General features: G+C 51.5%; 1 protein-coding gene across 4 annotated transcripts in view; it reads right to left on the bottom strand.

Moving 5' to 3' along the window:
* Nucleotides 1-17,905, bottom strand: part of FAM189A1 (family with sequence similarity 189 member A1) — a 501,535-nt gene that overhangs the window by 2,672 nt on the left and 480,958 nt on the right. For all 4 annotated transcript variants that reach the window (XM_046009853.1, XM_046009854.1, XM_046009855.1 and 1 more), the window contains 4 exons: nucleotides 14,110-14,270; nucleotides 13,395-13,530; nucleotides 6,114-6,189; nucleotides 1,173-1,379 (listed from right to left, as the gene is read on the bottom strand). In XM_046009853.1, coding sequence (XP_045865809.1) covers nucleotides 1,173-1,379; nucleotides 6,114-6,189; nucleotides 13,395-13,530; nucleotides 14,110-14,270 — 580 coding nt within the window. The remainder of the gene's footprint in view (nucleotides 1-1,172; nucleotides 1,380-6,113; nucleotides 6,190-13,394; nucleotides 13,531-14,109; nucleotides 14,271-17,905) is intronic.

Below are 17,905 nucleotides of genomic sequence, written 5' to 3'. Positions count from 1 at the left end.
GACGTGAACGGGTAACAGCCCTCACGGGGAGGAGAGAAGGACTGAGTCTGGCATATGCATGGGGGAGAGGGGTTCCGATGGAGTCCTGCCCAGTGAGCTGGCAGCCGGATGTGGGGGGGAGGGCAGCAAGACAGAGGGATGTGGGCCAAGGAGCCTGCAGGGGCAAATCTGGCATTTCCACCAGGAGGCCCCTCGTAGGCAATGACCTTGGCGGGTTTATGATTCCTTCTGGGGATACAGTTCTCCTGCGGCACGGATCCTGTCTATTTGAGGTTCAGCCAGACAAGACCACTGAGTCCAGGCACCCAGCGGGCCCTGCAGCCCGAAGTCGCACTCGACTTTACCTGCAAAGACACTGCCGACCTCCCCCCGCCCCGCTCAAGACAAACACTGTGGGGGGAAGCGTGGGTTCTCTGGCTTCAGGGTTTACTTAGCGTCCCTGGGAGGTTGACGTGAAATGCAAATCCTGGGGTTGCTGGGCCACGAACTCTGATGCCAGGTCAGAGAGCCCAGGGAGGGCGCCGCCTCCTCAGGGTCACGTGGGGGCAATTTGGACCCAAGCTCCAGGCCACACAGGGAGTGCTGCCAAGGGGGCCCGTGACGTGCTATTGGAAACACCCTGTGTCTGCCTGGGGCGGCTCCGGCTGGAGGACGCCCCACCAACCCACTGCTGTCACTGAGGCAGAGCCTTGCCTTACCCTTGGTAAACAGCTTTGCCCCTGGGTCCCACCAGGCCACGAGCAGGCACTGGCACTTCCCACAAGTTGGAGCCCACACTAGTCCTGGGGAGAGAGCCACCAAGGCCAATGGGTGGACACAGCCTGTGGTCACCTGCCCCACCTGAGTCCCCACCTGGGCCCCAGAGCTGGTGTGTAACTGGCAAGCTAATGTCAGGGGCTGGCCGACCCCGGGGGGGTCTCTCATCACCCCACACCTTCCCTTCTGCCTCCCCTTACTCCCCAGCCAGAGAGTAGAAAGCCTGGTGGGTGCTCAGCAGGGACCCCTGACTGTCCACCCCTCCCTAGGGCTCTCGGGCATTAAGGCCACTTTCCCAAAGTGGCCCTGAGCCCAGGTCCCAAGCCCTGGCCTTGACTCTCAGTTCACTGAGGTCTTCAGTGTCCAGGGCAGAGCAGGGCACATGCTGGGGACCCAGGGGACTAGCCTAGCCATACCTGTCACACTAGATGAGCACGAAGTGGGGTCGCTGGTGGAGCGGGCCACACGCCCAGGACCTGGCACTGCCCTTGTGCCCTGGCCAGGGCCCTCTGGGGACTCGAGGCTAGGTGGCAGGGGCTGCGAGGCATCCACAGGGCCTTCGGGACTCAGGCCCGGTGCCGTGGCACTCTCGGATGCCAAGAGGCTCGAGCTATCTGCAGGCTCTGCAAGGCAAGGGACAGTGTTAGTGCTGGTGCTGAGCCACCATAGCGCCACCCAGGACGGACCCTGTGCCCGCCCACACTCCTGTTGGAGAGCAAAGGTCTCAGCCTCCTGCAGCCCTCCCAGGAGGCCAGCGCCGCCTGCCCTTCCCTGCCCAATCTAGACAAACCTGTAATCCCAAGGGCGTGGAAACACGGAGCAGGTTTACAAGTGCTTTATGGTGCAAAAAAGTTTGGGGGAACACCAGACGATCTCCCAAGAATCATCCCAGGAGGGGTGTGGGATACGGAGCACTTACACTCTTCACACTCCACAAGAGACTAAAAGTCAGAAACCAGCCCCATCTCCCATCCAGGGCATGGCTTGGTGGGGGGTGGTCTGAAGTCCAGGGAGGGGGAGGCCACAGGATGCTCGAAGCACACGCCCCATGCAGAGAGGTGGGCCTCGGAGGGGCGGCACGGCATCCTAGCTGGGTCCTCCTGGGCCCGAGAACATGCCTGCTGCACACAGAGCGTATGGGCCAGGGCCCGGAGTGCAAGTCTTGCCCTGGTCAGGCAGAGGTGGGAAGCTGCCTGGGGAGACCTGCCTGGTTCTCAAAGCGTGGACCAGGCCAGCAGCGGCAGCACTGCCTGGGAAGGTGTCCACCTTCAGACCCGCTGCATCAGAAACTCAGGGATGGGCCCAGCCATTGGGGTTTGAACAAGCCCCCAGGGGATTCTGATGGCCCCCAAACCAAGTGTGCAATCCACTCTCTATTCCCACGGTGCTAGTCAGGTGCGGCTCAGCCCCTCACCACTCCAAGACCGGCCACTTGGGGGGACTGCATCAGAATCTGTCTTAACACGATCTCAGGGGGCCTGTGTGCACATTATTAAGGCTTGAGAAGCAGTGCTCCCTCCACTCTTTTATCCCATTAGCAGCAGAGCTGCCTTCCATGAGGCTCCTCACCCATCAGGCTCCGCAGATTTTTGAGGTGAACGGCCCATCTGGGGGACCCTTTATAAGAGTCAGAGCAGCCTGAACAACTCTGGGGAGGGAAGCTTTGGGGTCTGACCCTTCCATTCCTTTCCGTGGGTCTTATGGGAGGCCTCTCTGTTAATCAGGACCCTCCTATCTGCAAGCTTGGGTTTCCCGGTGACCTCCCACTTAATCCTCATGGCTCTCCCAGGCTACCACTCAGGAAACACGGCTGAGAGGCCTCGGAGGGAGAGGGTCACGAGGCCACGGGGTGATGGAGCTGGTTGGAAGCAGCCCCGTTCTAGAGTACTCCGGCTTCACCAGCCCTCTGCTGTCTACTGCTGCCCTCTCCATAGATGCTTTGAGACAATTAGCAGTCCATCTGGAAAAACAGAAGGATGAACTGAAACTCTCAAATCCTAGCAAAAAAAAAAAAAAAAATTCTTCAGGACGATTAATCTTTTTATTTTGTATTTTTTTTAGAGATGGGGGAGGCCTGGGGAAGGCCAGAGGGAGAGGGAGAGAGAGAATCTTAGGCAGGCTCCATGCCCAGGGCACAGCCCAACTCAGGGCTCGATCTCCCGACCCTGAGACCATGACCTGAGCTGAAATCAAGAGTTCGACATCCAACCAACTAAGCCACCCAGGAGCCTGAATCTTTTTCTTTTTCTTTTTTCCCAATCTTTTTCTTTTTTAAGATACTAGAAGAATAGTGGTAGAAAATATAGGAGAATAAATCTACAACCGCGGAGTGAAGAAAGACTTTGTAAACATGATAGATACCAGAAAGGAAAAGCTTGATAAATCTCACAATAAGAAAAATCATTTAAAAAAATTGTAAAAAATTGTATGGCAAAAGGCATCATTAATAGGGAGGAAGCCGAACACAAACTGGGAAGGCATCCCTGCAATGAATAGCAAAAGGGAGAAAATGTCTCTATCTAACAAATATTTTTCTTACAAATTTATTTAAAAAAATAACCCACAAAACACTGCAAAAAAGTTGACCCTAAACTGACCTAAAAGTAGGTAATAAACATGTAAGAAGGTGTTCACACCCCATCTTGTGTGTATTTGTCATCTCCAGGGGTGAAAAGGATCATCAGGACCGATGATGTCTTGGGGTATCATAAACACCTTTTGTGGGTATGGACACTAGCAGTAAAGCCCTTCCAGAACACCTTGGGGCCAACACACCAAAACCTAAAATACCTATTTCCTTAGACTCCGCAAGTTCACTCGTGGGAACTGATTCTAAGGGAATGACTGGGCAACCACTCAAAGCTGAATGTACCTATGAATGTATCCACTTCTGTGTATCCTTAGAAGACCTCAAACCAGCAAGTGACATTATTAACTATATTAAATCACAAGGCGGCATACTAGAAATATTCTAAATCGTGTTCATCCCTGCTTATTCCTCTTGATCTCCATTTTCTTTCTTTTTTTACAGCTTTATTATGGTATAACGGATAAACAAAACCCCGTGCAATTTTAATATGTACTATTTGATGAGATTGGACATAAGCATATCTTTGATCCCAATTTTCTTAATGTCAGCGAGAATCCAATGGCTGAGTTCTTCAGGGAAACAGAGTCAGAGAGGGAAATGCGACTTAGTTCCAAACAGTTGTCCTTAACAGAAACACAGAATTAGGGTAACATGACCGGGAAAGCTCATAGGCCAAGACATTCTTGTCCCCGCTCACCAGCTTGTGTTGTGAGCCTGTTTACAGAGTACCACTCATCCCAGCTTCCAGCTTTCCACCTAACGCATTGCAAGCATTTTTCCTAATTAATGTAAAATGACATATTCAGCATATGTATCATATTTTCCTTGACTCTTATCAATGGACATCATTATCCTTGTAAGTTTTTACTCTTATGAAAAATGCAAGTGATCTTTATGCGTACGGTTCTCTTTTTTTCTTTTCTTTCTTTTTTTTTTTTTTGCATTATTCCCCTAGGGCGGTTCCAGAAGTGTGATCATCACATCTAACGGCATAAACATTTTTATGGCATAAACATTTTTATGGCTCTTTATCAAGATGCTTTGCCAAAAGGAGTGGGTTGATTTGCAAGCTGCCCATCAGGGCTGGCTGAAACAGCTTCTCTCTGGCCTTGCCAGCCTCCATGACCTCATTATTATTTTATTTCAGTAAATGAAAAACAATTCCAGCATCTATCCCCTTCCAGGCAACTGCACCCCCAAAATTCTAGAGCTCCTTCGTGAGTCCGGCAAGGTTGCAGGAGACCAGATGAACACACAAGAATGAATGACGTCTGTACTGCCATTGGTCACATGTACTAACGAGTGTGCAGAAACCCAAGTCAAAGAAGACCCAAATCCACGGGGAGACAGGCGGGGTAGAAGGCTCAGATTTGCAAACACAGCAATTCTACCCCAATTGCTCTGCGGGCTTAATGCCATTCCTGCTCAATTCTCAGTCCGCATTTTTTTGTGGACACAGACAAGTGGATTATAAAAGGGATATGGAAACACACAGGCCCTAGACTAGGACCTGGAACAATCCTGACGAAGCAGAGCAGAGTGGAAGTGTGGCTCTCGATGGGAACGCTTCCTGCAGAGCGCCCAGTCATCAGAGCAGATGGACTGATGCACAGATGAAGAGAACAGAATACAGGGCCTGGAAATACCCCCACGCCATTCTGCCGGGCTGACTTTTGGCAAAGGTACCCAGGCCACAAATGATCTGGAGCAGCTGGATATACATAGGCCAAAAAAATGACAAGGACCGCAACCTCACCCCACCCAGAAACTACTCGGCGGGAGGCATCTTTTCTAAAGTGAAACCAGCTTGGCCTGCTGTCCCATGAGTGTGTCTGTCCATTCTTCTCCATATAATCCTGCCCACTTCCAGGCCTGGCCCCTCGGCCGGGAGTCAGCGTTGGAAGCAGCTCTGAGCTTCCCAGTGGAGCCCAGTTAACTGCCCAGATCTTGAGCAGTGAGGAAGGCCCCACCTGGATAAGTTCCTGACCCTTCTGTCCCTCTCTACCTGCCCTGGACTCTGTGACCCACTAAGCTGTTTGGCCTTCTCAACCATGCTTTCCTCCAGAATTTGCATTTTTGGGAGTGATGTGGTTGGAATGGGGAAATAGACTTCCATCTCTGAATAAACCCATCCATCCGAGCCCACCCGAGGGCCCAGCCCTGGCCCATTTGCTCCCTGTGCAACCAGGGGTTGTCTGCTCTCCTGACACCTTAGATGACCTCCCTGCCTCTGGCTTCAGACAGGGGCTCCCACCTCACATCTGAGAGGTGACCTTCTGCATTTCCTTCAATGTCCGCTAGGATACGACTTCCAGCGTCCTTCCCCCAGCCTCTCCTGCCAAAGCCAGTGGGCCCGGGGGGTCCAGGCCTGGCTCCCTCCTGATGGAGAGGCCCTGTAGACAAGAGCCTGCTATGGTTTTAGCTCCAGAAAGGGTCCATCCCAGGTCAGGTCAAGCTTCTCTTCAAACCCATATCCCTCAAGTGGAGGAGAAAGGGTGCTGGGGGAGAGGGAGCAAGTCCCCCCAGGGAGAGCATGAGGCCCCCCAGGTGTACTGACTTACTTATTACTGCATGTTGCTAAGGGGGGAGCTTTGGAGAACATACATGGTACTGAACAGCAAAGGCTGTAGCAAATTCCAACCCCTTAACAGGTAAGCAATGGAGGGAGGGCAGGAGCAGGAAGGAGAGAGAAATAGGAGGTTGAGGAAAGGGGACATGCTTTGAAAAATATACACTTACTTCAAATGCTGAAAAAGGTTAAAATTACCTTGTGTGCTGAAGCCAGCGGTGGCATCGGGGTCCCCGGGGCTGGACTCGGTCACCTGCTGATCCACACTTGTAAGCTACGGCAAGAAATGAGGCATCAGATGGGACATTGCAACAGGCCCCAGAAACCGAGGCTGACTTCAGAGCTCATCTTCTGCTTTTCTCCTCTAAATTTATGGAGTCAGGCTGTGACGATGCCAAGGCCAAAGGATCACTGTCAAGGCCAGAGCCCATCTCTCTGACCTTCTGAAAGCCAAGTGCCCAGCTCTTCCCGAGAGCCCAACTGGGGCCAGGCACCAGTCACCCTGAGCCCACTCACTTCCACTTTCGGGGGCACTGTTGGGAAAGGATCAAGGCCACACAGGGTCCTCCAGGGTCACTGTAGGAGGTAGGACAGCCCCTGGCCTCGCTTCTAACTGCTCCCTCCCAACTGCTCTCCTCCCTGCTGCCACAGCAGGAAGAATAAAGCCCCAGGGGACAGACATCGTGAGACCCGTCATGCTTTGGACCAGCACAGCTTGCATCCAGGGTGGACTTTTAAGAAACAATCCTGACCTCCGTGAGCCCCCAGACTCCCCCAGAGTTTGCTTCAGCTGCCTTCCCTTTTGCCTTCTGCAGATGGAAGCCAGAGGTTGCTCCATGGCTGCCTGCCCTGCCTGAGCTCTAGCTCAGAGCCCAGGTCCACTTAGGCCGTGTGCTTGGTTGAACGTGGGCCCCATGGCTCCGGGCACACTGTCCAGTCCTGGTGGAGGAGGTGGCCATGAGGACTGCATCGTGTTTTGAAGCCATCACGCTCTTGCAGATTTCTTCTTAAATGGATCATTCTGCCCAGAAAGGCCTTGGGGAGTATTGGGGGGTGGTGTTCTGGGAAGACCAGACCTCCTCTGCTGGTGGGGGATGAGTCATCTCTGCTTCCGGCCCTGACTTCACCTGCCCATCCTCTGCTCGCCCACTCGGTTCCCACCCCGGGTGACCACATCTGTTCCATTGCTCCTTTTTACATGACAAGGGCCCCACACAGGCCACATGCCTGAATGTCATGAACACCGTACACGTGTGCCCGTGTGCGATCTCCAAAAGCAATTTCTGCATCCTTGTGTTATTTCAGTATGGCTCTGGGGACCCGCTTGCAAATAATGAGCTCTGGGGGAGGCCCGGGAAGGTGAGGTGGGCCCCTGCGGCTTGGTCCCATTCCAGCTCAGGTAATTACATCCCTGCCTCCCTCGTCTCCCGCCACTTCAATCAGACAGCTGCTCGTCTTCATCTAGTCTTTCCACCAGGCTGGAGCTGCGGCAGGTGCTGGGCGGGAGCCCTCCCACCAACACAAAGCGGGGGAGGCATGCCCACGCCGGGGACCCGGGACAGGGTTTGGGGGGCAAGAACGGCACCTGCGGTGAAGACCCAGCGCCGCCTAACTGTTCCCTTTGATCCCGCTTCCGTGTAATACCGCACATGCTATGTTCCTTCCCCAGTGCACCCGTCCCGCTGGGGAGGGAACCGGGGGAGGGAGAGTCCCATGGCCACCAACACTCACCTGCTTTTTCACTGAAATCCCTTTATCTGCCTACAAACCGATGTTGGAAATCTCTGTCCAGAATATTCTGCTAAATCACATGAAAAAGAACAACGGCCTCAAGGTTCATTCCCTTCCAATACTCTTCCTGACTCTTCAAACACTTTTTTTTTATTTTTAAAGGCATGGGTGGCCACTCGGACACTCAAGGCCTGAAGAAGAGCTTCTAATAATAAAGAAATATAAATAAAACAAGAGAAATAAAAGGCACAGTGGGACAAGGTCAGGAGGAAATTGGATTCATTTCATATTTCGCAGCCGCGGTGCTGGCGTCCCTCTGGCTCCCGGTCAAATCTGGTTTTGAGAAGAGACAGCTCCTGGCAGCGTATCTATCACTTCTCATAAGCGGGGTGTCAAGGGTTTAATTTGAATTTGGCTCTCCCTGACGGCCAAGGCCACCTTGCCTCCCAAAAGCTGGGGACGGAAGAGCTGTGAGGTCTGCACGGCATTTTCTATTAAATATAAAGGCAGGGGAGAAGGCGGGAGAAGGCATAATTTAAGTTGAAATCTGAGTTTAGCAATAAAGGCTTATAGTAGCTCTTGTAGGAGAGGGCCGCTGAGGCTGTGCCTATGGCCTTGCATGGGACACACAGAGTCTGCCTTTGCTTGTACCCAGACATGCTATACTGACCAGTTGTTTTCATTAAAATGTCCGTTGGGAGGCGCCTGGGTGGCTCAGTCGGTTAAGGGTCTGACTCTTGATTTCAGCTCAGGTCAGGATCTCAGGGTTGTGAGATCGAGCCCCACTCTGCACTCCACACTCCACAGGGCACGGTGCCTGCTTGAGATTCTCTCTCTCCCTCTTACCCACGCCCCTGCTCTCATGCATGCATGCATGTGCTCTCTCCCCCCAAAAATAAAAATTAAAATTAAAAAAAGTCCATTGGCATTGGACAAATAAGCCAAATCTCCCTTTCTTTTAGGAAGCTCGGTGGCTCAGACCCCCGCATGGAAATTCTGCCCTATTTCTGCAGTAAATTTCCCACCCCCGGGGTGGGTCAACCAGCAAATATCAGATTTTCTTTGGAGGCAATTGTCTGCAATCACAGAAAATGTGGATTAAGATCTCAGGCTAGGGTCCCAAGGCATTCTTTGAAGCAGCTGTGCTATCCAGATTTTTAAATGTAAAGGTGATTTCATTTGAAACTCTAAATTCTAACCTTAGGACTTGTGGTTGGCTGCACCTTGGCCATGTCCACTGCCTTTCTCACAATTTCTAGTCTCCTTCCTCACTACCTCAGGTTTCCCTCCTGCCTGCCAGATGGCCACCAAATTAAAATTCTTGAAGTACTGCTGGATCATGTCAACTCCAAAGGCCGAACTCTTCAAAGGCACTGCTGTAGTCCAACATCCAAGGTCATAAAATCTATACCCAAATTATCTCCGTGAACCTCCTTCATTATCTCAAGCTCCCCAGCCAGGCTCCACACTGTCCCACCACGGTCTCTGCCCAGGCTGTCTCTTGATGAGCTTCCCCGTTGTTTGCATGCCCAATCCCACTCAAACTGTCAAGGTTGGTTCCTCCCCAGAAGCCCCAGAGAGATTTCTTGGAGTCTGTCCTGTCACTACACCAGGCTGCTAGTTCTGCGAGGAAGGGACTCTGCTCTGTTCGCGGTTCTGTATCCCACGGAACACGGCACAGTCTTCTGTGGTCCCTGGAATGTAAGCCTGTCCTCCTTATAGGAAGATCAAACTGGCAAATTCTCAGGAACTTTCTTGTTATAGAAAAGAATGCACCCCCTTTGATCCTGCCCTACAGTTATGGTCTTGAGCCAAGGGAAAGAGAAGGACATCACAAACGAAGTCTCCAGTCTGGGAGAGTGAATGGGTCAAAGTGAATGTGCTTGGTCAAGGGGTGTTTTTTCGTCCTATATTAAAAATCTCCCCAAAATGAGTGGCCTCCTGCCCCTGCACAGACCCCCACAACACATGTCCTGCTTTTTCATCTTTTGTCTTCCTCTCTCTACCCAGATGAGTCCTGAAAGGCAATTTACATGCCATTTGTCCACAAGGGGAAGTAATTAACCTCTCCCCCTGGGAGAAAGGATGGCGCTGGAAAGGGGGGGCAGTTCCTTGCTGTCTGCAGGTGGGAGGGCTGCCCTGGAGGAAGGGGCAGCTGGCCCTGCAGCCTTCCCTCTATGGAGGGGAATGGGTTTTTATTGGCTTCCAGACTCCCAGAGGTGTCTGTGGGATTGAAAATTGCTGCCAGACCATGGGGTCAAAGAGGACAGGCCCAGTGAGAGGAGAATGGAGGTGGCCCTTTAATCACCAGCTCCTCCCCCGCCCAGAGGGGCCGGCCCAGAGAAAGGCCATGCAGACCCGCACTTCTGCAGATCACATTTGCGGAGGGCCATGTAAGCTAGTGGTTTCTGAGCCGACACAATGTGAGACGGGCCTTATCAGTGCATTTCAGGTGGGCTGGGCTAAGCTATGATGGTTGGTAGGTTACGGGTATTAAGGGTATTTTCAAATCACAAGGGGTATCTCGGGTTGTAACCCTACCATAAGTCAAGGAAGATCTGTATTCCATGTTCCAGAAGAAAAGAGTAAACCAGAGATAAAACACTCATCAGTATCCTTGGGGTGTGCAAGTGTAGGGTGGATCCAATGTCACATGCAAATCCGGAGGCCCCTTTCCACCATCTAGGGTCCTTGATGGGCTGGAGGGGGTGTTCCCCATTCCCATCATCAGGACAACTGTTGGGGGGTTCTCACCATCAGGACGGGGAAGCAAAGGGCTCTGAGAAGTCCGGCTGCTCCCCACAGGGTAGTGGGCCCAAATCAGTCATCCTTCCATGGCATTCTGTGTTCTGGAAATGGGAATGACACCTCACAAAAGGGAGGACAGAGAGGCAGGCCAGAGCTGGTCCCCAGAGCTGAATTTCTGTGATGGCAATTAGCAGCAGGTGGAAGGGTGACAACAGAGCCCCTTCTTCTGCCCAGGGCAGCCGCGGAGAATCGCACACCTCTGGGCTTGTTGGGGTCTCCAGGCCCATGGATGGCCCTGCCTGATGCCCCTGCTGGTTACAGGGCAGAGCTGACCATCTGAGGCTGGGTCAGCCTCCCTCTCCTTGCCCTTCTGTGGACTTCCCTCCCCAACCTTGGCTCAGCTGCTCCCACCACCCCCCCAGGCCCTTCCAAAGCCCCTTGGTAAGCCCTCATGCCCCAGGCCAATAGTCTTCCTAACTACCTCCTATCTTCTCTCCTCTTGGCCAAGCGTCTCACAAAAGTGAGTTACTCCAGTTCCTAGGGTGTCCCCGGAAAAGCAGCCCTGCAGAAGCGGGAGCTAGAGCTTAGGTAGGAACACAATTTCTCAGCAGGATCCCCTTCCCAGCTACTGACTCAGAAACTCCGGGGGTGGGCTAAGCCTCGGATGCCCACCGGAGTCCAAAAACTACTGGCTCACATCCCTCCTACACGTCCTCATGTCCCATCGCCTCTTCTGTACTTGTAGCTTCTCAAAGTATTGCCATTCTGTAGGTCTCTCCCTACAAAACCTCTCAGTTCCCCAGAATTGATGGCCATCTCGGCGGCTAACGTGGATCTCTCCAAGGCCCCAAGCTATAGATCCTATCACCTGGTGGACACCTGCGTGGATGTTCTGATGACCTCAGAACCCAGTGGTTTGCCTGGGTAGGTCACCCTCTACCCATGTCATCCTCCTTCCAGACTCATCCTGAGCGGCTTTCTGTTAGAGGATATGCACGCTGCACTGTCCCTCCTTCTGAGCCTTGCCACCCGCCATGTACTTAGCCTGAGCCCTCAGCTCACATAGGCTCCCTGAAACCCCCCAAGTAGAGATGGATGCCCCTGCCCGCTGTCCTCCAGCAGGGCTTGGGGCTCCCCTCAGAATACTTATAACTTCCTTCACAGGAGACAGTTCCCCTTGATAATACTGATTTGAATTATTTTTATCATAAAGAGAAAATAAATCACTTCAGAAAGGCAGAATTTTCCACTCAGCTTTTTACAGAATTCAAGGGAAGTTCAATTATTTTAAGTTTAGAAATAAGATTTCACAGTCACACTTTGCATCTCCACTAATGAATCCCACCCCCACCCCAATCCCAGGCAGCTCCTACACACCTGCTTCTACTGTGGACAGGAAAAAGGCCAAGAGTCCTTGGTCACTCCCTGTCTGCCCTCTGCAGCTTGATGAGCTGGTCCAGGACATTTCAGGGCAAGAGGAGGTGGAGAAGGAAGGCCCAGAGGCTCAGGTGGTGAGCACCATTGCCTACACCAGGGTGGGCTGGGGCAGCCTGAGGAGTCCCGGCCAGGTGACCCTCAAGGAGTATCTTTCTTGCAGAAAGTGTGTGGCCAACGTCTTGCTGGGCACAGAGGTAAGCACTTCTTGCCTTTTCTTCCTGTCACACAACCGTCCGGCCTGCAGAATGTGATCTCCCTTGTGGATGTGATTGTTTCCAGAGGCTTGTGGAAGCTGAGTCTGAAAGCCATTGTGCAAAACAATTTCTCCACCTACAGAGGTCCCGTAGGGCCAGGAGCTCCTGGTAGCTGAGAAAAGGACAGGCACTGCCTCCTGGCCTTCTCATCACATGGGCTTAGGACCTCAAAGGGACAGGGAGGACATCAGAAGGTCTGAATGTGAGGCCCTCACTCCATCCTGGTAGGTGACTTGGGATCCTGTCTGAAGGTTCTGTGCTGCTGAGAAGCCCATAGGTATGTGGGTCCAGATGGGTTCGGGAGGGCTCAGCGGTGCCCTTCAGATGCTCCTGGTTCTTGTTTGCATACCCTCTTCTGCCCAGGGCTCAGGGCCCAGAACTGGCTGCAGCTCTCGTTCTTGGCAGGATTTCTCAGTTCCCCTGAATGTGTCCCTTCTCGGCTTGACTGCTGTGCTCCCCCATGGGCCCCAGTTCTGGGCCTTCCCCAAACCCTGTCCTGCAATCAGGTGCTGTGTGAACTTTTGAGAGTTCACATCTCTCTGCTCTGGCTTGTGGCCTTTGATATTCAGGAGTGACAATTGTGATGATGACAATATCATATCAAAAGGGCAACTGATGTTGAATCAGAACCTACTGATTCTGAGTCAGAACCTACTCTATGTCAAGTGCTGTGCTGGGTCGATTCCACACATTCTGTTCCATCCTATGTGTTTGATACTATTATCCCCATTTTACAGGTGAGGAAACCGAGAATCCACCAACGTATCACCCAGTGCGTGCCCATTGTGGGTCAGGGACCCCAAGGCAATGGGAGTGCCTGACTCATCAGAGGAAGCCTGCTACACCTTGCCTGGTGGCGCAGGCACTTTCCTGGCCTATGGCTGCCAGGCCTCATGCAGGACCAGGGATCTGGCACGGCTCTCTCAACTCCCCAGTAGACAATGACGGAGGTATGTCACTGACACAGGCCAGAGTCCCCTGAGTACTCAGTTCATAGCCTGAGCTCTATCCCTGGGGGGGGGGGGGGGGGGGTCTCTGCTCATGGCTTTGAACCTGTATCAGCTCCTTCTGCACTGTGTTCCCAGATACACCAGCCAGACTTCAGCTCAGGTGCATCTGAGAGGAGCCAAGGGAGAGAAGCTCAAACACTGGGACTGGCATCCTTGGACCTGGGGTGGGGTCTCTGTAGGTCCTACTCTCTGAGCCCACTGCCTTCTCTCTACAAGATCACAGAGAGAAATACAAATGCAAGGAGTGTGTCTTAGTACAGGGAACTGGCTTTTCTGGGGTGTGTGTGGGGGGGTCTCACCTGGCTGGTGGTGGTCGGACCCACCACGGCCTCGTAGGGCGGGGGGAGCTCCGTGGGGTAGAGCAGGCCAGGACTGTTGATGGCAACATCATACAAAGTGCTGAATGGAGAGGGAGCAAAGTCCAAGTGGAGGCCCCTGAAAAGGCAGAACCATCCCATTGTCACTCCTGGGATGGGGGAGGGGATCCTGAACTGTTGACCTTTCTCTTAAAAGCAATCAGAATGTCTTTTGTCAGGGTTTCCCTTGGTCAAATACTCATTGTGTTTGTGAAATAAAAGGCTCATTCCCTAGGCAGTTTTACCTTTTTTTTTTTTTTCCTGGAGAGATGTCGACAGGCCCTGTCCACTGAAATTAAAATAATCATAGAGCCGATTAAATCTTTAATTAAATTTTACAGGTCCTCTTAATGACCATAACTCAGCGGCAGTTTTGTGTTTCACGAGAATGTAATGGAGCCGCTCTTGTGGGGCTAGGTTTGCTTTTGTTGTTGCACGGCGGCAATACCAAGAGAAACGTTCTCTCTCAAAGCCAACGTTCTCTCTTTTCACTGTTCACGCTCTGGTCCCTAATCAAACATGCTTTCATATGTTCACTATCCTCTGCTCAGCTGCCCCACTGAAAATGAGCGTGGCTATTGGAAGTTCCACCTCCTCTACTGCTCCTATCTTCCTGGTGTCCGCATAGGTCACGACCACCACCACCAGAAAGACCCACCTGTGGGCTTCGGCTGTGGGCGTGCAGGTGTACTCTGGCGGGTAATAGGGTGGAGGTGGGAGTGGGGGTATGAACTCATCGAAATCCAGGGTCTGGTGGAGCACGGTGCCATGTGGGGTCACGCAGGCCGGGCTGGCAGAATGCACCCTTTGTGGAAGGAACTGGAAAACAGGGAGATTCAGAGTTATTTGGGATATCTTGTGTGGCTTGTGTCTAATTAAGCTAATTATACATAAGCTTTAATGATTCGTTTGGAACTTAATGTAATTTAAACTGTCGGACTGTGACGGCGAAACACACACTTAAAGATGATGGCTCCGTGAGGAATGCCTCGCCCCACAGCTTCTTCGTTAGGCTTTGTTTCTCACAATGCTATACAGAATGCCTCCATTCTAAGGAGAAATACAGTCTGGGAAGACTTTAATTCCATCCCCACCCCTAAATCTTTCTCTTTAGATTATAGTACTCAAAGCGTGTGGGTTAAAATGGTGCCCGATGTCCATGATTTAAGATAGCACTTCCTGAACCGCATTCATGAGGAAACACCAGACCCTCAAGATGTTCCTCTACAGCCCCTCCCAAATTCCTAGAGTGAAATAAATTTGGAAATGCTACATAGTGTTGTACTCCCTTTTTGGTATCTTGTAGTGCATGTTTGTGTGTTAAAGCTCCTGAGAAGGTCTACACCAAAATATATATATATATATATAAAATAAAAAATAAAATCTGTTTAGTCCATTAAAGGAATATTTCTCAAATATTTCATTATGGATCCTTTTGGACACATGGTATCTATGGTATCTTTGAACACTTCTCAGTCCTAGAAATTCATAAACTCTGTAAAACACTGCTCTGAAGGAAAAGAATCATGAGCTCCAAAACATTCTGTGGGGCAACCTTAAAACCAAGACACTGCTTGAGCAAACTGAGGTAAAATTGCTTAAACAAAAAGAATCCTGCCTCTGCCTAGCTTTCCATTTCTGTCATAGGAAGCACTGGCCAATAACTTCCCATCTCTGGTCACTGCTGGCAGAGGTTACCTGTAGCATGGAGATGTCTGAGCCATTGCTCCAGTTCCAATCAACACCTCACCATGAGTGCCTGCAGGTACAAGAAGCTCTGTGCTACTCAAATGCTACGCTCTGGGCTGTCCATCACATGAAGAATGAGACGATCAATTGGTTATGGCCAAGCAAGGACAGTTCTGCTAGTAAACAAGCTCTCCAAGCACTGTGTGGGGGCCTGGAGTCTACAAAGGGTTGATGAAGATGACATTTGAACAGGTCTGAAGACTGGGAGTAGGCTTACAAGAAGGTGCTCTAGGCTCAAGAAGAACAGGTGAGCTATTGAAAGATGTGTTTAAGAAAAGCAAATCTACATAAGACCCAGAAGTTAATTCTGGAGGCACTGGGGGGGGCTAGAGAGGGTGCTAGAGCTGGGAAGCAGTGCTATTAAAGCTGTGTGGTAGCAGGAATCTTCTGGAAGCCATGCTTAGGGTAGTCTGGACTTCTTAAGAGGCTGGGATGGTAGGACATTTTTGCACAAGCAAGGCTGAGGTCATGATTCTGAATATGGCCAAATGCCATGAAATCAGTATGCTCTAGACTTACGGAGAAAGAATAGTGACCATGTCCACACATGGAATGCGTCAGACTGAAATTGTCTCACGTGGCTTTTTTTTTTTTAAGATTTTATTTATTTATTTATTTGACAGAGAGAGATCACAAGTAGGCAGAGAGGCAGGCAGAGAGAGAGGAGGAAGCAGGCTCCCCACTGAGCAAGTCCCAATGTGGGGCTTGATCCCAGGACCCTGGGATCACAACCCGAGCCGAAAGCAGAGGCTTTAACCCACTGAGCCACCCAGGAGCCCCTCATGTGGCTTTTCTTAGCACACAGAGCACGTTCCCTGCCTTTCCAGCAGGTCCGAGCCGTGGCTTTGTTTAGTTGTCTGAAGTAGAGGTGAGTCAGTGGCTAGGAGCTGGTCGAATGTGTGTCTGTCATCGTCTGCCGTGGAAAGCTGTCAGCCCTGATGTGCACTGCACAAAGCTGAGCAGTTAGGACAAGGCCAAATGTCCTTGAAGTCTAATAGGGACATATTTTGAATGAGTCTCTATCAGAAATTAGAAAAATCAATAACATACTCAAGCATGAAATGCAAAAGTCAAAATGCTTTCTTACCAAAGGCACAATCCCACCAGGAGTGGGAACAACAAGCATTTTCAATGAGAAAGGCAAGACACTTCAGATGATCCTATTAGCTGCTTTAAATGCGTAGATGCTGCCATACACCAGAGGTGTTTTAAAAGCTAAACGACAGCTTTAACCACTTCTGCTCTAAACGCCAGATCACCTTTCCAGTGGTCTGCTGGCTCCATATTCAGGGAAGCAACTCAGACTCAGCTTATTGCGAACTGAGCTTTCACCTAGGTTCCTCAACCTTCCCAGGAGGAAGTCTGCAAGTAACACTTGATGCTTGTCCCTGTTTGGGACTCTACTCTGAGATGTTAGAGCTAGAAGTCTGCAAACCACGTTTCCCAGATTCCCTTGTCAGTTGGCTTCCTGTTGGGCTCTGTCTACGAGGGGCACTGGAGGGAGAATGGAAGAAGAGAGCTACTGTTCTGCTCTTTCCCCACTCCTGCCCTTGTGTCCCATGGAAGCTGCCTCCGTGGCTGCTCATTTCTGTGCCTGTTCTCTCTTCCTGGATTCCCACTTCCCTTTCATCTGGCAACCTCCTAGTCATCCTTCAGGATGGACAGGAATGCCTCTTGCCCAGCCCACACCCCACCATGCTGCCTGTTCTCATGTCTACAGATCAGAGGCCAGGCTCAAAGACTGAGCCTGCATTGGGGTGTGGTAGGTGGAAAACCGGCTCTGAATCACCACTTCTTCCCCAGGTGGTCCTCCTTGTTCTGGGCCATCTCTAAATGTTTTGTTTGTTCCATGTGTAGTGGAGTGGTGCTGGTACCCGGCTGAGGTGTTCCCACACCTGATGTGAGCATTATTATTGCCCAGCACTCGTCATCCATAAAAGAGGAGTGTGCATTTTTTTTAAGATTTTTTTTTTTTAATTTGACAGAGAGAGAGATTGCAGGTAGGCAGAGAGGCAGGCGGGGGTTGGGGGGAAGCAGGCTCCCTGCTGAGCAGAGAGCCTCACACGGGGCTTGATCCCAGGACCCTGAGACCATGACCTGAGCTGAAGGCGGAGGCTTAACCCACTGAGCCACCCAGGCGCCCCAGGAGTGTGCATTTTAGACCTTGCTGGAGACAAGCCCCTCCTCATCTGTTTGCTCTGGAGAGGGAGTCCCAACTTAGGGGGTACTGTCCTTCCAGGAGCATTGGAACCAGGGTAGAGGGCTGGGGGTACACAAGCCTACAGCTGCTTCCCAAGGCCCACTTAGGAAGACCCTAAAATTTGGTTCTATAAGAACAGTCCATAGTCTGGGGTCTCAGAGGGGATGTGAAGAGTCAGTGGGCCTTGGGTGGCCCTGTATGACCACTGAGGGCCCATGAGACTATGAGCACATTACTGACCTCTTTGAGTCTCGAACCCCCTCTCTGACCTCACCTGCCCTGACAGGGTCACACTGGGAAACACCATTTCTGTCACAGACCCAGATGGCAGTGCTGTGTGGCTTAAACAAAGGACCGTATCACTAATATTCCCTCTGTAGTCCCTACACCTCCCTCTCCTGCCATGCAGGAAGGTGGAGGAGTGAGGAATGAAGGGCAGGACAAGGGGCTGGTATTTCCAGAAAGTCCTCTGAGTTCTGAGCAGCTTCTTCTCTTCCAGGCTCCA

This window comes from Meles meles, chromosome 6, assembly GCF_922984935.1.
Source record: "Meles meles chromosome 6, mMelMel3.1 paternal haplotype, whole genome shotgun sequence".
Classification (NCBI taxonomy): domain Eukaryota; kingdom Metazoa; phylum Chordata; class Mammalia; order Carnivora; family Mustelidae; genus Meles; species Meles meles.
This window is presented reverse-complemented; position numbering and strand designations above follow the sequence as displayed.